The sequence below is a fragment of the Panthera tigris genome, chromosome A1 (assembly GCF_018350195.1).
Source record: "Panthera tigris isolate Pti1 chromosome A1, P.tigris_Pti1_mat1.1, whole genome shotgun sequence".
Classification (NCBI taxonomy): domain Eukaryota; kingdom Metazoa; phylum Chordata; class Mammalia; order Carnivora; family Felidae; genus Panthera; species Panthera tigris.
In genome coordinates this window covers 143,712,310-143,733,732 of record NC_056660.1, presented here as the reverse complement: position 1 = coordinate 143,733,732, position 21,423 = coordinate 143,712,310, and the positions used below count along the sequence as shown (strand labels likewise).

The window sequence follows — 21,423 nt, the reverse complement described above, 5'->3', positions numbered from 1 at the left end:
ACATCGGGCTCTATGCTGATAGCACAGGGCCTGCTTGTGATTCTCTCTTTCCCTCTCTTTCTTCCCTTCTCCCGCTTGCTTATTCACACACACATGTGTGCACTTACTCTCTTTCAAATAAATAAACACTTAAAAAAAAAAAGAAATATCTGTATCAGTTTATCTTCCCACCAGCAGGATATGAAAGTTGACTTGTTTTTTCACAATTTCACCTAAAGGAGGTATTACTAAATTTTCTAATTTCTGACAATGTGCTGGGTGAACAGTGTCCTCGTATTGTGTTAACTTATACTCATTGATTATTAAGTTCTATGACTCAGAACTTTAGCATAAAACACATTTCTGAACTTACTCATAATACTAAGAAATAGTACTTTCCTAAATACTTAAATCCTTTTCCTTAAATATATCTGGCTAACAAAACCCCAAGTATATACCCTCACATTTCTCAAAGAAAGTAACTACAGTATCTTCTGAGTAAAAATTTAAAATTATACTTTGGAAAGAGACACTTAAAATGACAGGAAAAGGACATTTTTTGGATTTCAAAGTACAATTCTAAAGATAGGATTTTTACCTAGGTGCATTATAAATTTACTACTAAAAAAAATGAAAGTGCATTATAAACTTACTACTAAAAAAAATGAAAGCATCTGTAAGTAATATCAGTTTTAAAATAAAATCCTAGGTGTTCTGCCAAGTGAAATCAATAGATCATTATTCATGACAATGATAGGATTTCTGAGGAAGGTCTTCACTTTAGAATAAAATTTTGAATGATTTGTTCTGCTCGAAAATCTGTGAAAATAAGTGACTGACTTACTCTGTCGCTATCAAAATTATATAAAGACAAAACACTTCCTGGTAGAATGAGAAGCAAATGATAATTTGGAGAAATGAGACGATACACTACATTAAGATAGAGCAAGAAGGATATGAAAAACATGTTGATGACATGGCATTTAAAAAGAACTAAGGAAATCTGGATGCTGCCTGGAAAGAATGAAACACTGAACTTGAACAAATTTATTTTATATTTTTGAAACTGCATCTTTCTCCTTTAAATGCCTCAGGAAAACAATACAATTAGTTAAAACAATATAATATCCAAAATACAAATTGGATAGAAAGACAGAATAAGAACTTTTGCCTCAAGGTTAGGCTATAGTGAATAAAATGTCCTAAGAGTATTTAGGAAAAAAAAAAAAAAAAAAAAAAAAAAGATAGTGATTATAAAGCCAATAATCAATCTGAACTAACATCAATAGTTCAAAGGCACTAATATCTTTGAGCAAGCTGGAAATCTAAGGGGGAAAAAGTATAAACTTCAGATACTTAAATACTAACTTAAAATGCATTTTAGATGAAAGTTTCCTATTTGGTAGCTATTTACACTCAATTTTATTTCTGCTAAAAAAAGAGAAGTTGATTTTATTTCCTAAAGTTTATGGTATGATTTTTCATTTAAAAATATTCAGGTGGATTTTTCTTTTAAGAAAAATTAAAAAAAATTTTTTTTACATGTTTATTTACTTTTGAGAGACAGAGAGTGTGAGCGAGCGGTGGGGAGGGGCAGAGAGAGAGGCAGACACAGAATCTGAAGCAGGCTCCAGGCTCCATGCTGTCAGCACAGAGCCTGAGGTGGGGCTCAAACTCACAAGCTGTGAGATCATGACCTGAACCAAGGTCAGATGCTTAACCGATTGAGCCATCCAGGCACCCCAGTGAATTTTTCTTAATACAAAATATATAGTATCCAATTTGGAAAGTATTTTAGCATATGAAATATTTCCTGAACTCATTTTCCTGATAGAATATGTCGTTTGGAACAATCCTACTGAGGACAAAAAGAAAAATTAGATAAAGTATAGAAAATAGTTACTTGATGGTACCTGATAACTAACAGGACATCAAGGAATTATCAAGCCAAGACCTGGGGCAGGACAGAGTCCCAGGGAGTGTGTTGATTCCTGAGGAAACAGCTGAGGGTAAAGACGAGGGATAGCCTGGCTCTGGACTGAGACACCAACAGGCTGCACACCAGGCATAAGAAATACATTTGAAGCAATAATGGCAGCTTTTGAACCTTTGAGTCATCTCAAGCCCAGATAAGATGACAGATTATTTAGATTAAGTGATGCCAGAGTATTTTCAGCATCTTGAGGTGTCTAGTAGAAGCAAATGTGACTCTTTCAGAGGAAATATAACATCAAGTTATTTCTATAATGATTCTACAAATATAATGCCTATAACATAATCAAAACAACCAGGCATCAAAAAGATATAAGAACAAAAATGAACAAAAACAAGGCAAGAGAAACAAGGCAACAAGGACCCATAAGGACTCCAGATATCTGAATTATCAGACAAAGACTTTAAGATAACAATGCTTATCATGTTCAAAGAGACAGATAAGATAGAGAACCAAAAATGATTTTTAAAAAATAAATTGAATGGGTATGAAACATACTAACATACCCCATATTTTTATTAAAGACAAGTAATTTTTAAAATACTTAATCCTTCTGATTTTTAAAATAAGCATCTTTGAAAAATATTATCTGCTATTTACTAAGTACTTATCATCTGGTCCTGCTTAAAAAGTTAATATAGATTTACCTCACTTAATCTGCACATCTCTTGAGAGGTAGGTATTATGGCAATGCAGAACCTGAGGATCAGAGAGGTTAAGTAACTTGCTTAAGGTCAGCTGTTAAATAACCAAGCAAGTATTTAAAACCATGTCTGTCTGATCCAAAGTCTACACTCTGAAAGATATGCTTTAAAAGAGTTCAAATTTTACTTATGCAAATCAAGAAGTCTCTTGATATATGGACTAGAAGATGCCAAAAAAAGGAGAAGTCCCTAAATGAAAAATCTAGGACCAAACCTGTCTAGTGTATATACTTAAAATGTTTGTTAAATCTCTGATGAGTCTACAAATTAATCAGAGTTTTATAGTGATGTAATAAGGGATGTATTTTCACTCCTCAGAGATTTTGCCAAACCTACATCTCCATAAAGAATTCCTGGGGCGCCCGAGTGGCTCAGTCAGTTAAGCGTCTGACTCTTGGTTTCAGCTCAGGTCACGATCTCACAGTTTGTACGGTCGAGCCCCGCGTCAGGCTCTGTGCTGACAGTACAGAGCCTGCTTGAGATTCTTTCTTCCCCACTCTCTCAGCCCTTCCCCACTATGTGCATGCACACTCTCTCTCAAAATAAATGAACATAACAAAAAAATGAAAGAAAAAAACTTATATACGATGTGTAATATATATATATATATATATATGTTTAAGTTTACAAATAGATATATAAACACATACAGATACAAATATTTAAATTTGGTATAATATAAACCACATACCATAGACATGGTTCTTCTGGTCTTACTAGCTGCAGCATCAGCAGTAACAAATGGCAAAAGGCCACTTGAAGAAGTATAAGAAGAGGTAAGCCAGGCACAAGTATTTTTCAGTGGGAAGAGCTTTGCAGGAAGACACAGTAAGGGCATAGGTTGTAGCCGATCCTCTACTTAATTCACCAAAAGAATCCTTTAGGAAAAGTTAGCTTCACAAACCTTGTACAGCAAGAAATAAGTCCTACTAAGATCATAGTACATAAGGAAGAAATCAAGTCAATGGAGAGTAGATTCTTATTCTCCCAGAACTAGATTCAACTACAGTAAATTTACAGATCTCATTTTTATGGATGATAAATGGGATAAAATTTTTGAAGCCCTCTGATGTGAGAAGAAATTGGGCAATAGTGAAAACGCAAAGAACCTATTTTAAACAAAACTATTGTGCCCAACACTGTTGGTCTCCACACATAAATAGATGGCAAAACAAAATGAAATGAAATAGCAAAGTACATTTTTAATCTAAAACTGGCATAGCCAATTCCTGCAATTCTCCTCCCCTAAATAAATAAATAAATAAATAAATAAATAAATAAATAAATACTTTACAACAACCAATTTTTTAACATCCACTATGGGTATTATGCTAGGTATAAAGAACATTGAAATGTTCAAAAAAAAAGCTATTTGGCTCAAACTAAAGAGAAACCAAGATACGAAAGACGTATGAACAGCAAAACATATCTACTCAAACACAATGAATTCTGTATGTCACAAGCATGGACAGGGAGTAAGACATCTATGTTTTCTTTTCATTCCTCACCATAGCCAGTGAGGTAAATATTCCCTTAAATTTCCTTAAGTATATGAAAAAATAGGCTTTGTGCTACAAACTGAATGTTTGTGTCCTCCCCAAAATTCATATGAAACCTAATGTGATGGTATTAGGAGGTGAGGCCTTTGGAAGGCGATTGGTTCATAACAGCCCTCATGAGTGGGCTATGCTTTTATGAAATATAGCCCAGAGAGCCCCCAATAGGGCAATGGTCTCCAGACCCAGAGAGCCACCAGCACAAAATTCTAGCCTGGGGGGAGCCACAGGAGGGAGCCAGGCACAGAGCACCAGCAGACATGGGAATATCACAAAGAAACACTTCAGGGATGGGGCCCAGGCATAGGGCCACCAAAGGGGCAACATGACCTGGAGCTCTGGGGGCCCAATCTTTGCCCAGCAAAACTACAGGAACAGAAATGCTGCCCCAGTGGGTCTGGAAGGTAGAATCCTCACCCAGTGGGCCTGGAGGGCACAGCACTGAGCCAAAGATTTGGCTCAAGCTTAAGGTTTTAAATTTAAGGAAGAACAATTTGAGAGCAATAGAGAACACTTCCTCAAAATGGATCATACAATGAGTCCCGGCCATATCTGATTTAGATGGTATTTATAATCATGAAGTGAAACATATTACAAAGTGTTTAAGTCAAAGCTAACAAATGAAAGGATTATGCTTTTTAAAAAATGTCACCAGAGCGCCTGGGTGGCTCAGTTGGTTAAGCATCTGACTTCGGCTCAGGTCATGATCTCGCAGATTCGTGGGTTTGAGCCGCATGTTGGGCTCTGTGCAGACAGCCTGGAGCCTGAAGCCTGCTTTGGATTCTGTGTCCCCCTCTCTCTCTGCCCCTCCCCCACTCACACTCTGCCTCTGTCTCTCAAAAATGAATAAACATTAAAAAAAATTTTTTTTAAATGTCACCCACATAAACTTAAAAACTGAAATATATAACAATCACTTCTGGAGTCACATCTGCTTTCACTGTAATAAATGACAGAGCAAGCAAGAAAGGAATGTGTTAATTTCAAATCAAGCTATATGTGTTGACATTCAGCTTTACAAAGGGAGCAAAATATTTGCATATTTTAATATTTTATAATAAAAATGCTAAAATTAGTGGAATAATGCCATCTAATCTAAAGCACTGAAAGGTGGGGGGGGAGTGTTAAAAAATACATTACCTGCAGTAATTTCCTTGCTTAGCGACCTTGGCCAGGGAGAAAATGCAGTCAACAGTTGCTAGGTGATGTACTGCTTTACACAAGGAGTGATAATGTTCACTAAAATCCCTACAGAAGCAACAACAAAAAGGTGAGGACACTGATTTCTTAGAGCTATAAAAGCTGTACAATAAGTAATCACTTTATTTGTTAAGATGAGCATAAACAAAATAACCAGGGATACCTAAGAAACATGGAAATTACACTGAAATACTTTTCAGTTTTATATAATAATTTGATTACTGAGGCTTCTTTTGTTTCATTTGGATAGAACTACATATATTTAAAATAACTTCTATAAAAAGATGTGTACTATTAACACCATATTACACATTTCATTTGACCATGACAAGTCAACTTAGATATAATTAACACAAATGTGATCATTTTCATTCAACTTAAATAACCCATTCAACAGATGGGTCAGCCTCCCTTTGTGCTTCTCCTTGATAGCATCATACAAACTAGGATTAACAGTTTCAATATCTTTTTCTCACGCTGAATTGGAGGCTTCTTGATGGTAGAGTCCATGTTTGTCTGATTTGCTTATCATTATCAAGCCCTAACATACCACCCATAACTTTGGTATACAGTAGCCATTATAATAAATTTTGTTAAAGGCAAGCAAGAAAAGTACTTTTTTTCAGTGATCTTCAGTTATATTATTAAAAATGCATATATAAATTAAATTTTAGATTTATTTTTAAAAAGATAACAATCATTGTCTCAAATCTTTGGCTAACTAAATAGCTGGTGATTAAAAGCTTAGAAAACTGTTATTGAAAGATGTATTTAAAAATATATAGGAAATTATGCAAGTGTTTTGTTTTTTTTTTTTACTTAAATTATTCCATTATCTCATATCACAGGTATACTTTACAACCTTTCAAAGAAGATTCCCCCCAAAATGAGAGTATTATGCTGAATGCTTCCCTTAAAAAAGATTTCTCTGTTGTACAATGTGTTTCAGAAACTTTGAGATTTAATCTGTTTACTTCTTAAATCCAAAAGTTTTAGAGTACTTCCTAGCTTGAAAAGGATATCCCGATTAAGCTACTATGTAATCAGTTATTCCTATATTATCACTATATATTGAGTTTTTAGAATCTGTAATATGATTTTTCCAGTAATATTATAAAGGTATTGTATATACATGACTTTTCCAAATAGAGGCAACATTTTAAGTATCCAGTTTTACTTTTGTGTTAACTTTATGAACTGAAAAGTATATTTACAGTATATTTTATACCTTTTTGTCTGAACATAGTATAACAAATATAATTTACCTATTTCTCACTGAATTAATGTTCATTAAAACAAGCAAGAATTCCACTAACAGTGTTAAGAAATCCCAAGCAAAAAGGAGATTGGACCCTGGCATCAGATAGATAATGTTCTGTTGTCACCTTAAAAATGACTCAGTTTGGAGGCTCCTGGGTGGCTCAGTTGGTTAAGCATCTGACTTCTGGTTTCAGGTCAGGTCATGATCTCACGGTCATGAGTTTGAGCCCCACATCAGGCTCTGTGCTGGCAGTGCAGAGCCTCCTTGGGATTCTCTCCCCTTCTCTCTCTGCCCCTCCCCCACTCACACTATGTCTTTCTCAAAATAAATAAATAAACAAACAAAATGACTCAGTTTTGAAGATGTCACATGGTACACAGACCTTACATTCCTGAGTGACTGCTCAGTGATCATGCCTTGTTATTGCCGGTGTAACTTCAATTTAGATCTAACCACTGGTTTACCTCTTGGGCTGTGTCCTATTCTGTCCCTGTTCTCATCACTGACCCATTTGGTCTTCCTATCCTGGCACTCTGTTTTGCTAGAGAGCAGCTACATTTGATATTTCTGCTCTTATCTCCCTCGATGTGAATATCAAAGTACCTTCAGCTTTAAACATCAGTCATTTTTTTCATACTCTCACTCCCTCCTTCTCAGGTCTTGTCCAGGCCAGCAAGACCCTAATTTAATTTGCTACTTATCTAGGAGATTTCGGTTGAGGGTAACTGTCCTTGATGATATTCTAGTATATGGAATTGAAATGAGTGACACAGCTCTCAGGGGGTACCATTTCAGTTAAAAAAAAAAAAGAAAGAAAGAAAAAGAAAAAAGAAAAAGCAGAGAGAGATAAGGGAATTATTTTGATGTAGCCTATTATGTTCTTTCTCATGTCAATTACATAAATAAGACATGTGAATAAAATAAAAAACCGTCATAAACCTTTAATATCACCATTATAACTCTTACAAAGTCTTGTTTGACTTCTTGATCTTTGTCCATTTGCTACACTTCCCCAAATTTCAAAGAGATTACCCATACCTAGAAAAATGACAAGCTAAAAAACGGGCAACTCAAGTAACAACCTGATAGACTGGGATTACAACATAACATGAAACTTTATCACTAAGCCATCAACAAATTTAAGAATGAAGCCATTAATCTCTGGTCAAAAGATATTGCTAGGTCCACAGGAAAAAGATTAAGACACTTGGGTTCTAAAGCTGTTATGACAGTTTACCATCAGATGTTGCCCAATGACATCTGAAGTTAACAAAAAGAAAGTTATCTTATTTTTTATTTACAAATTTATTTCTAAAATATTTAACTACTGTACAGGAGGCATTATAACTTAATTTTTTAAAAATCTGTAATCAAGATTATTCAACATCCACAGCCCATCTTCTAGAATACAGAAGAAGAGACACATTTTTTGAGAGAAGTTTCCATTTACTTTTGAAAGAACTTTCTTTCAGTCTTGATTTCTTGCAATATTTTGATCCAAACTAGTATGACTAATGCATAACGGTATCTCAATAAGAGACATACACGTGTATAGCTGGTATTCAATCCTCTGACGTCAGGTTCATTGAGGTTAATCATTTTTTTTAAATGACATCATATTCACACCATCTGGCACCTTAATAAGTACTGTGCTTAACAATATTGTTCTCAAGTGGGGGCTCTAGTTGCAAAAGCTGTAGCTAAAATTGAGCCAATATTTTTTTTGATAAAAATATAATGTATTTTTCTTATTTTGAAAGTAATGTAAGTACATTAAAGATACTTTTGATATCATGTCTTTGCAAAGTAAATTAAAATCTCCAGTAACCTCACCATCCAGAAATAATCAGTTAACACTCGAGGATATATATAAATACATTTCTTCAAAGAAGATACATAAATGGCCAATAAGCATATTGATAATATAATAATGGCATACATATATTTAATCTTTTAAGATAAAAGGTTTGTATGCTGTGTGTGTATATGAATTTACACATTACTGTTTTGCATCCTTTCTGCACTTAGCAATGCAACATGAATATCATATCCTTTGTGATATTGTATTTAATGTCAGCTTACTCATAGCAATTCTCAAAGTGGTGGTATGATGAAAGTAAAATTCTCCTGGGTTAATTTGGTAGAAGGGCCCAGGCAGAGGGCTGAAACAGTAAGAACAGTATGCAGAAATGGTGGGGTGCTACAAGGGAACAACAGAAGGGACAAATCAAAGAGACATTTCAAAGGCAAAAAAGACAAACAGGATAACAGATAAAGGGACAAAAAGGAAGACAGAATCAAGAATAAAGCCAAAGTGTTTGCAATGGGAGATCTGAACTTCCTTTAGCCTAGAATATTAGCAATGAGAACATAAACCAGATGTGTAAAATTGTGTATACTGTGAATAGAGTGAATATGTATCGACTCACCAAATTGCAGGATCCTAGAATGTGGTCCCTGAAGCCTGAAAGGAATCTAATTTTCATGTCTCAGTGATACTTCTAAGGGCAAAACAGGAGAACTAGAGACTCAAAGGCCCTGAAAACCCTTAAAATGGAAAATTGAAAGTGAAGTGGAAAAGGAAATGAATACACCACTAAGTTTCTATCCCTGGGTCCACAACTAGGAGTAAGATAACCTCAGGAGATTCAGGACAAGTAAAGTGGAATGTCTTTCTGATGCTATAATCCAAGACTCCTCTGGGCAAACAGCTACCTTTTAAAAACTGTCACACAGAATCTTTTTTTTTTTCACTCGCCAGACTGGTTACTTAGCTCCTGGAGAACCTCGCTGAATACTTACTGTTTAAGGTTTTAAAGAGAAAGACTACCAGAGAGATTTCTGTTCAGAGTGATGCCTACGTATTTACCATAGGCAGCCTCTACAACCTGATGGTAAAGAGCACAACCTACCACTATATACCCGGAGTTGAATCTCGGCTCCAACCAATATAGGCAACTTACTCCTTATTTCTGTATCTCAATTAATTCATTTGTAAATAGGGGGTGATAATATCTCACTCAAAGATATCATCTGAAGAATAATAAAGTGCTTGGATGAGCGGTTCATAGCTGTGGACTCATGAAGGTCAATTGTACATCTCTTTTCCCAACTCCAATCCAGCAGCAGCTTGAAATCAGCCCAGGTAGGAGTGTTTACACTACAGAAATCAACAAACACCACAAACACTACTATTCTTCCAGAGAGCTGGCTGTTTATCATTTATTTACCAGCACACCCCAGACTTAACCCTGTCCGTATGAACACACAGCTATGAATAAATCCAGCTATGAAACATTCTTTGAGGCAATGGCAAGGGCTCTTCAAAAGAAAATCTCATAAAAAACAAAAAAATGTGGGAGATTATTCTAGATTCAATTAGAAAAGAAACATAGTAACAAAATGCAACATGTGAAAGTTGATTTGAGCTTTCACTTAAAAATCGGGGAGGGGGGCAGAATTAAAGAAACTCAATATTCCTTAAATTAATATCAATTTTTTAGATGTGATAATGGTGTTAAGATTATATAGTATAAAGTCCTTAGTTTTAGATGTATGCTTAATTAAGATTTAGGGGGAGGGGTGAAGTGTTATAATGTCTAAAATGTACTTTCAAATGGTTCAGAAAAAAAAGTCTATGAGAGATATAAAAAAAAAAGTGGCAAAATGTTAACACTTGATAAATGTAAGTGAAGAGAGTGTCAGCGTTCATTTCAACTTTCCCATGTTTAAAATTCTTTAAAATAAAAAGTTAGGAAATACATAGGATGTAAAATAAGAAAAAAAATTAAATGGAGATAATAAAAACAGAACAACTAACCCATATGTGTCCAACTCTGAAAATATTAGGCCTTTTTTATAAGTAAATGATGTCCAAAGTGGAATTTCAAAACGTGACTCTACCAACCATCCTTAGCAACTAAATGTAGGTACAGTAACAATAAACTATATTAGGTCTCTCATTACGGACTAAGATGAGCTTACATTTCAATGGACTAAAAATAAAATGAGAGAACACATGTACTCAACTATTTTATGGCAGGTCACAAGCAGTAATCTCTACTTTTCTTTTTGATAGAAAGATTTTCCGGTCTATTTCTCATAGCAAAAAGTCAGAGTATATTTTTCATTGTAAACTCACTCTAGAAAATCAAGCCATTCAGCACTGCAGTCAAGGACTAGCTGCTCCCGGAGCTGATTCAGACGTCTGTAATTTTCTACAATAAAAGGAGAGTGAAAGCGGCTCACAGCTTTTGTGCTAGAAGAGGGGAAGAAACATAAATAGGAAATCAAGGTTACTAAGAAACCACTAATACCTTCACTTCAGAAAATTAAAGTAGTTATTTATTATTCTCTGATGAACCTTGAAAGTAAATAGCTGTAAACAGAGAACATTCTTTAATTATGGTCCTGAATTCTATTGATTCCAAAGATCTCTGTTGTAAATAAAGTACTTGGAGTTCATAGGACTTTGTTCAGGAAGCTCTAAAATGCATTTTAAATTATACCCATATGACAAGTTCAAAGTTTAGAGTTTCCATTTCATAAGCAGAAAGGTTTTTTCTTTAAGTTACACTAAATGAAAATTCTTGCTTATTAAAAAAAAGATCAGAAGCAAGTAAGTCCTGACAAAGCTGGATACACTGATGACGGTCATAATATTCTTTAAGTTTTATACTTTTCTGTATGACTACAGTATTTCAGTGAAAAAAAGAAAACTATAAAGAATTACAAAGAATAGCAATGCATCAATTCAGGAGGCAATCAAAGAAGAATGCTTCGTTATCTAACTGTAGATTCACAGAGGCTCCAGAAGGGAAGAAATACCACATGCTCCTCATCTGAGCTTGTGTATAATCTCTGCTTCTTCATCAAGAAACTGCAGAGCACAAGAGGGCCTGCCACAGGTCCCCAGTCAAAAAGTCTGGCCCAAGGCTCTAACTCTGCCTGCCACTTACTTGCTGTGTGACTTTGGGCAAATATAACTGATCTTCTCTCAACATCACTTTCTTCATCTATAAAATGGGGATAATGACAGTATCTATGTCATAGGTACTGTTAACAGGATAAGATAGTGCTTAGCAAGGTGCCAATGTCCCATGACATTAGCACCCAATGTTAAGCATTGTTTTGTGGATGTGGTGATTATTACCACTGTTGATGTTATTATGTTTGAACCTTGAGAAGAGAAGGTTGGAGTTAAGTGACAGGCAGGTGATGACAGACTGCACTCTGTTCTTTGCTTGCTCCCCTACTCCTGTCACAAGTATGTTTAATTTGGCAAGTTATTGGAACAGGGGTGAGACTTTCACATGCAAAACCTGACTGATAATCTAACCTATCCCTGTCAAGGTTCTGATGGCCAAGTAACATATAAAATATAACAATGAGCTTCCCCCAAACTATCTTATTTATTCTTTCAATTTACATCATTGAATGTTCACAAGATGCTGACACTGATTTATGCCTTCCTTATTGCTTCTGAATTGTCATCTAGACTTCTATGCAAACCTATCTGTCATAGCTTTCTCTTCCGACAAAATTCATTCAGTGAAACATTTCAGTTTCTTAGATAATTAGATGCACAATTTTAAATAACTTCTCTTCATAAAGCATATTTTGAGTCATTAGCTATAGTATAGGACAGAAAACGAAAGAATACTTGCAAGGAGAGAAAACATCCCCTAAAAACAAAATACTCAAATCTCAATTATGGCTTCTAGTAACATGTAAGAAAAACAAGCTAAAGAAACCCATGATTGTACCTTCAGGATTCTTTGATAGTGGCAATAGATACTCATTTTCTTTTTGAATTAAAGTTAAAATTATAATAATCGTTCATACATGTCAAAATTTTCTCCCATCCTTAACATAGTTCCTTCATACAATCACCAGCTACTAGGCTCTCTTCTGCTTGCTCAGGCAAATCTAACATTTTCATCTAAAGTTCATGCAAACATATTAATAACAGTAGTAATAAATATTTCACAAAGAATACGATTCACAGGAGTATATACTTCTCTAACACCACTTCTTTAAATGAGTCCCCTCTTGGGAATTAATGCCTAACCAAGGAGAAAAGGCAGTCTCAATGTGGTTTTCTAATTTTGTTTTTGATTAAATTTGTTTTCATCAATTCATGATACAACTTACAAAAAAGAAGATGTAAACAACTATTATAATTATGTGGCATGGAAAGCATCAACAATAAAGAAATGCAGAGAGAGCTCAGTGAAGCAGAAAATGAAATTTCAGGTATGGCATTCATCAGAAAATTCAAGCAACCAAATTAATTTTATAACTGAAGATCCTCCAACATTTTTTCATGTGTTTAAAGTGTACTCTAAGGTGTAAAAATAAAACAATAATAAAACAAGAAAACAAATATATACAAATAAGATACTCTTTGGAAAAAATATTTTAAAATCAATGATAGAAAGAGTTTAAAATAATTATTTCTTTGGCTAAAAGTTCCGTAAGAAAACCAAAGGGGAAGAATCACATTTAATGTCATGAATATGGTTATTATCATTCCAAAAACATACAGGTGTACATGCTCATAATGTGTCATTATAATTCACGTTAAGAAAAAAATGTATTTTTAAACCTACCTTCCAACCTTAACCCAATCAGTTGGTATACAAGATACAGCAGAATTCTTTATTTCAATCATAAACTAAAAGAAATATAAATAAAAATTACATATTTAAATGATTAACCATTATATTTTTAAAGCTTCCTCAAAACTTCTATCAGTTTAGTAAATACTATTCTAAACATTCAAAATAAATCCAATACTGTTAAAAGGGAAGTTCATGTATGTCCAAATATATGTTCATGTATACAATCAAATATTAATAATTAAGGTTGTAATACTTGCAATAAAGTACAACTTGCATTCAACAAAAGTTTGTAATAAGCATATAACTTCACAACTTAATGTTTATAACATTATCATGTGCATACTACAAATGGTGATTTTTCTTTAACGGTCTCTTTCATTTATTAGTACCCACTTACTTAAGAATTCTATTACTCAGTAATACGATTGAATTTCTAAGTACATACAATTTTAAAATATCAATTATGAAGTGCTATACCAGATTGAGATATGGTCCATCCCTTATTCTGAACAGAAGAGGATTTATTGTCACGGCTGTTACACAAAGAGCCCAATATCTAAAAGTATCCTCATGAAAAAGCACAGATTTCTTCAGCTATCAGAAGATATTTTATCCCAAGGGTGTTTTCTTTAAGCTTTCACTTATATGAACTATATCTTTATTAAGCCAACTGTGTTCTGCAAGCAAGCTTTTCTGAAATCGGCCAGGAAGCAAGTGAAATCAACTTCTATCATGCCTTTCATTTTTAGCATTAGTTGTAGCTCATCTCTTCCTCCTGCTTACTCTCCTGTATTATTGCAATGAAATTCAATGTTTTATTTAAGTGAATAAACACACAAACATTTATTTTGTACAGGAGGGAACCCAGAAGCTATGTGGCTACCACTAATTTTGAGATGGCGGCAGGAACTTCTTTACGTATACCAGTTTTATAACATTTTAGGTATTCACAATATGCATATTATTAGTAGTGTTGGCCTATCTTTTGAGTTTATTTTTCTGTGTAGTTTTTCATAGAAATTATATTTCATAGAAACAACATAGAAATTATTGGAGTGCCTGGGTGGTTCAGTCAGTTTAGTGTCCGACTCTTGGTTTCAGCTCAGGTCATGCTCTCATGGTTCATGAGTTCAAGCCCCACATCAGGCTCTGTGCTGACAGCGTACAGCCTGCTTGGGATTCTCTCTCTCCTTTTCTCTCTCTCTCCCTTGCTCGTGCACACTCTCTCTCTCAAAATAAGTAAATAAACATTAAAAAAAAAGATTCTGCTTAGAAAAATAATATAGAAATTATTGGTTAATTTTAGGAATTTTCATTCTGAGAAAAAATTTCGCAACTAATGAGGCCTTCTTATATGGAGACAATACAATTTCAAACCTGCTACACCCAGTTAAACAATTAAGAGTGAAGAGTCTAAAAACTAGCCTTCGGCTACAAAAAGTAACTGAGGAAAAAAACCCACAAAATAAATATCATTGACAAGAAAGATAAAAGCGCTTTAAGATTATGCTAAAAAAAACTGCCTAAGTATTATTTTTAAATGCCCAACAAGAAGGTATATTGATCCTTTTATAAAATAATTCTGGGAAGAGCTATGCCTGCGGTAAACTGCAAAATGCAGGACCACAGTGGCTCACTAACACTTGGGAAGAATACATCTAGAACTGTAATAACTAACACAGAGCTCAACAGGAGTTACTAAGGAAAGGAAGGCGGAAATTTTGAAAATTAGTTAAAACTGTCTCACTGGGCAGCCAGGGAGGATGGCTTACTTAAGTAATTTGCCGTAACAGGGCAACATGGGGCACCGGATTCATATCTGTGCCTTGCTACTAGTCATGGCCCTTTGAAGCATGCTGGGAATAGTGTGCACCATATGGTTCAATCTGTAAGTATCAAGGGTCTACTCTAAGGACTACAGATCCTCAAAGAAGCCAAATGCAGAGCCAATACTGGATGGAAAACAGGGTGAGAGGTGGAAAAGCCCACATAGACCTTCTGCTTGTTACACCCCTGGGATTACTTCCTCAAGTTGGTGCTGGTCCTATATGTCTTCTTCTCAGCTGGGGTTTCTCCAAAAACAGACTAGCAGGTTTTTGTTCTCTTCTATACTACCTAAGAAATAGGAAAGTTTCTCTCTGTTTCCTTCCACAAATATTCTAAGAATGAGCAGACAGGCCTTTTAAGAATTTTATTGTACAAAAATGGAAACCAACTAAAATTGGAAATTAACAAATATTTCAGAAAGCTTAGAGTATTCTCACAGCCACTTTCCCTGCTCTACAGTCCCTGTTTCTTAGGTGTTGATGCAAAGTGTGCCATGATTTGTTCTAGCAATTTCTCTCATACTCCTAGGATCCAATTCTTTGTTGCTTAAATGTCAGATACCATTACTCAACTACAGTCTGTCATATCACTGGGCTGGCATCATGGCTAAGTTTGCTTAATTCACTCCAGAAACTGCTCTCTGTTTTCTTCAATACCACACTTAACCCATTCCTACTATCCCCCTTTTCTTTCTTCTCCTCAAGAATCTTCAAATATTTTTTTTTTTATTCAGAAGTAAGATTTAATGGAGAATGCTTTTCATATCTTAAACATACCAAGCAGAATCTGGATATGCTGCATGTTGTGAACTAATGTTTTTTCCTAAAGATTTCTGCCTAATATTTCTTCCCTTTCCCCTAGGAATAATACTTACCAGTACGACTCCAAATCTAAATATCACCCCATATCCATTCCATATTTGATTCAAGATTAAAAGATAATTCTCTAGGGGCACCTGGGTGGCTCAGTCAGTTATCTGACTCTTGATTTTGGTTCAGGTCATGATCTCATGGTTGTGGGATCAAGCCCTGCCTGCTTGGGATTCTCTCTCCCTCTCTCTCTGCCCCTCGCCCACTCGCACATGTGCACACTCTCTGTCTCTGTCTCTGGTCTCTTTCAAATAAATAAATAAACAGTAAAAAAAAAGATAATTCTCTGTATATCTAAAATATGAGAAAGACTATCATAGAAACAGTGAACTAAGTTTCTGCTTTCACTATTTTCTTACAAATACTATCAGAGTCAGAGATAATAATGTGCATAGTCAGTAAGGCTTATAGTATTCTAATAAGTACATAAAAACTGGAAACAAAGGTGAAAAATGAATGTTCTCAAAAGTTAATACTGGCTTGACAATCTACTTATTTTTACCAATAATAACAAAATCCATGTACTACATGGGGCTGCTAAAACAGGTTTTTTAAAAATTGTTACACATGTTATATGTACAGAATAAAATTTTAGAAGAGAAGGGTATAAAAGAAGAACATATATAAATTAAGGACTTTCCTGCTATCCTCTTTCATTTCTCAGAGGTAATCATATTTGACAGAGTCGGTTCTCTGTACTTTAAGTATTTCTGAATAATTTGTAAGTTTTTAAAACAGAATTTGATAACAATGCTGCAAATCTAGAATTCATTTGGTGTTTGAATAGAATCACCAATTCTCAAAAAATGTTATAAAAGTGATTCTGTACTGATGTACTATTAAAATTCTGTACGTTTTTTTTAAAACCATTAAGAATCCATCCCACAGTTAATAACTAAGAAATTTCTTGCCTCAAACTCATCACCTTAACCTGAAGGTTAAGTAAAGAATAAGATAATTTGCATCTCCCTAATTATTTGTAATCCAATTACTTCATCTCCATACTGTGCTTTTTCTTAAACTTCATTACCACACTGATATAAAAAACAATAAAACAAAACAAAACACACTAGTCTACTATTGCTTATGAATTCCTGATCAGTTTTCCCCATTTTCACTGTAAAACCGCCAGCTGGATAAGGACTGTCCTCCCAAGACTTAAGCTTTATTTTAGTTTGTGTATTATGAGCTCTAAGATGTCTGGTTTTATAAAATAAAATGTTAATATTTGTGAGTAAAGTGAAATAAGGACATGGTAGAAAGACTGGAGTCAGGCAGGACTGGGCTTCTGACTCGGGTAACTTACCTAACTACTCCAAACCTCAGTTTTCTTTGCTGCAAAATGACAACAGCCCCTTTTTGTGTTATTATAAGGGTTAAAAAATACATGTACAGCACTTAGCACCATTCTGAACAAGTGCTTGATAAATGGTAACTATATTAGTAGTAGTAGTAGTATATGAAGAACATTTACATGGTGCTTTAGGATTAAAAAGCACTTTTCATGTATTTTAACTCAACTGGTTTTTAAAGTAGTCTCATGACACAGGTGATTCTGCTCTGGTCACAGAGCATGTAAGTGGGGGAAGGGGCACTTACACACACAGCTTTTCCCCACTGTAACACCAGGTCACCACTTTTCTACTACCTATCTTTTATTAATGTTATTAAACAGTTTTGATCATCTCATTTTCAACAATAGCTCAGAATAGTGGTGGTAAGGTCATATGTTACTTTGCAAGATCTTGATTGCATAGTGAAACCAAGTGATGCAATTAAATATTTGGTTATGGGAGGGCAACCAAGTATAAAGATTGTCAAATTATTTTTCTGTTATATGGAGTTCTATGTGGAATATACTGCAAAATGTCTGCCTGAGTCCAAAAGATTTAATTTTAGTCCAAAAGACAGGCTGACTTAATCAATGGTCTATTAAATGGCACAAGATTAATAAACGTTTCAGTAAAGATTATAATTTACTGTAGGATTTCTTATTTCAAATGATCATACAAATCAACAATCTTCTCACTAAATATGTAAAGGAATGCAAATATTTAAAAATTTTATTTGAAATTAAGGTCTTCCCTACTAGAAAAATACCTGTTTTTAAAAATTCTGAATAAAATGTTCATGCTCTGGAAATTATTCACACATTTCCTAATTTGCTATCTTAACAAAGTAGGATTTCTCAAATTCCCTCAGAATCTTTATATTCTATTAAACATAAGATATAGAAGTAGCATGCCCTAAGACTCAGAATAAGACCGAAGGATACAACTACATTTAAAAGGCATACTTCTTCCTGGTTCTCACTCAGATATTTATAATACCAAACTTTAAACAGTGGTACACATGCCAAAAAAAAAAAAACCAAAATACATTCTAAACGGCACTTACATAATCTTATGGAAGACTCACTAACTGTAGGTTTTCACTATAGTTTTGTTTCTTTTTTTTTCTTTTTGTTTTTTAGCAGCTATACTAACATCAGAAGGAAACCCTGCCTTTTAATCACTATGATCCAATCAACACAGGTGGTTCTCTTCATATCATTTCATTATCTGCTGGCCAGACATCAAAGACTAACTTCTCTCTCCTGGATTTAGGGTAAATGAATCCTCTAAATTACTATTTACAATAATCATGGTTTTCTATAATACATTTCAAGAAATAACATTAAAACACATGTAACATTACGTTGCATGATTTCACCAGGGACTAAAGTAAATAAACACAAAATACTGTTACTAAAATCATTCTTATCAAAACAAGGCATTACATCTTATTTCCAAGGAACAAAAGAAAAAATATGAAAACTAAACAAAACAAACTTTCATCCTGTCCTCGGATTTTTGTTCACATTTTAAAGTAGCTTTTCTGCTTGAGATAAACTAATGCAAAATAAAATTATGTCTGACATTACCTCCTGTCCTGATACTGTCACATACTGTGCAGAAGGATTTTTTAGTATTTTTCGTATATCTTGCAAATGTATTTGGATCCTGTGAGTAACTTCTTGAATTTCATCCTTCCTCTTTTTTATTAAAGGGAAGTCAGAAAGATCTTTGAATAATTCTGTTTTATCCCCACTTCTAAAAAATGGAAAAAAAAAGCAAATATATATATTGAAGCATACTACTTATACCGATCATCAATTATTTTTCACAGCATGATAAAAGACCAAAGGGTTGGGAGCCAGGAAACGAGGCTCTAATCCCAGTTCTGCCACTAAGTATTTACAGGTAGGTTTCTTAATTTCTTTGAAGATAGACAAAATTATCCTAAAGACATTTTCATTTTGCAAGTTCATGATTTCCATGGTGTGAGAGATAAAATGAAATTTTTTGTTGTTTGCCTATTCAGAAAATAAGCACAAATGAAAATACTGTCTTTTCCCCCCCTTTATACAGAGTTCTTTGTGGGATGAACTGTGAAATGACTACCTCTTAAAGGATAACTTTGCTTCTGTAATTTCTAAATATAAGGCAGACCACTGAATATCTAGCAAATGAGTGTAAGATGCCATCTGCCACCCAATTTTAAATTAATAAATGCTACCAGTTGCTCTGCCTGGACTTTATCTTTTCATCATCCAATACCTGGAGAAGTACTGTATTGTCCTAAATAATGAACTAAGTTTTAGATGGCAGAGGGTTACTTCCAGCTGTAATTGACAGCTTTTAGCATCCAATCACATTTCTAATTTCACAGGCAATTCCTACCATTACTGCTAAGGAAGCTTAGGAATCCATTCACCAAAGGGCAAATACATGAGTTCTTTATTTCCAGCAGTGACAATAATCTACGAATCTACTACTTACTTGGCAGCTTGTTCATTAAGTAGCTTTAAGAAACGTTCCACTGGACTGAGGAGTTCAGGAATTTCTAAAATAAATGTCTGGAGCAAGTCTGACCGAACGTGGGAATTAACAGCAGGTATTAATGCTTGAAATTCTGACTTCAGGTGATACAGGGTTTTGACAATCAAGAAGAACTCTTGTGTAGAACACTGAAAATAGAAATATTTTTTAGCTAAATAATACAAGATATATGAACATGATGTTTAATTAGTGGTCTTTTAATTAATAGTCTTTTTGAAGTTAGAATATAAGAAAATTTTAATTTACTCTATAAACTAGTTAAATTGAAATAAAATACTGCTGATACCTTCCAAATGTTAAATCAATAGTTTAAATACTTTATAACATTTTAAAGCTCTCAAGGAAACAATGTGGGTCAGGGATAGTAAAGCCAATATTTGCTCAATATTTTCTCATTTTAAAATATATTGACCATATAGCAAAAATACAGTAAACAATGTCAAAAATATAAAGGACAATCCTGGGGAAATATCTGCAAGACATATGATAAAGGGCAAAGCTATCCCTAGAATAATAAGCTCTTACAAATCGACCTGGAAAAGGAATAATCCAAACAATAATGGCTAAATGAACTAAATATGCAGCTCATAAAAAAAGAATGTCCAATAAGCACTTGATTAACGTCACATATAATTAGAACAAGCAAATTAAAATGACAAGATAGTATTTGTCACTTATCAGAATGCCAAAGATTTAAAAGGCTGATAAGAGATGAGTCACACAGGATATAAAGAAAGACACTTTGATATACCATTAGCAGAGGCATATCCTCTTTGAGGAGGATTGTTTGACTAAATTCCACTTTTAACAATTAAACTAAAACTATAACAAGAAGTGAAAAAGATATGTGGCTCTGAATATTTATAGTAGCACTGTTGGTAATAATATTAAAAAGATGAATAAGAAACAAGTACCTAACAATTGAGATTTTATTAGGAAAAACTCATACAATATAATACTGTTAAACAGTTAAAAAATTAAGACATCTGTACAGATTAATGTACACATCAATATGGAACTCCCTAATTTCTACATATTAAACAAACATTGTATATGTTTATACTATATACCACATATGTATTTATACAGTAAAATTTCACTTTTGATTATACTACATACATTATTCTATATAAATAAAAATATAAACAAAAAAATTTCTGGAGGGTACACTTGTTAACTTACTTTAGTTACCCCTGGGTAGTGTGTATGCAGGGGAAAGTAGAGGAAAAGTTTTTACACTTTATCTTATACTCCTGTACACACTGACAATTTTTTAACATGAACATGAATAATTTTTACTTTTGGAGCTTCTGATAAAGAGATAAGATGAACATGTGTATCTCATTTCACTCTATCTTGAAACCACAGTCAAAGGTTGTTTAAAAAGACATAAAACCTCAAAAATAACTAGAAGAAAAGACACCAGCAACAACAACTTAGAAGCTATAAAGTAAATGGACAAGTGGTCACTGATTTAGAAGACTCATGATACTAGAATCTTAAGGTAGATGTGAGGTAAGCTAGGACCTA

General features: G+C 33.9%; 1 protein-coding gene across 4 annotated transcripts in view; it reads right to left on the bottom strand.

The window, feature by feature from the left end:
• The window catches only part of MSH3 (mutS homolog 3), a 212,987-nt gene that overhangs the window by 60,209 nt on the left and 131,355 nt on the right, over nt 1-21,423 (bottom strand). For all 4 annotated transcript variants that reach the window (XR_006218712.1, XM_042989282.1, XM_007079796.2 and 1 more), the window contains exons 14-18: nt 19,834-20,021; nt 18,936-19,104; nt 13,305-13,369; nt 10,835-10,951; nt 5,373-5,480 (exon numbers count right to left, since the gene is read on the bottom strand). Coding sequence is in view for 3 of the 4 variants with exons in the window: in XM_042989282.1 (XP_042845216.1) it covers nt 5,373-5,480; nt 10,835-10,951; nt 13,305-13,369; nt 18,936-19,104; nt 19,834-20,021 (647 nt within the window). In the remaining variant the exon portion in view is untranslated. The remainder of the gene's footprint in view (nt 1-5,372; nt 5,481-10,834; nt 10,952-13,304; nt 13,370-18,935; nt 19,105-19,833; nt 20,022-21,423) is intronic.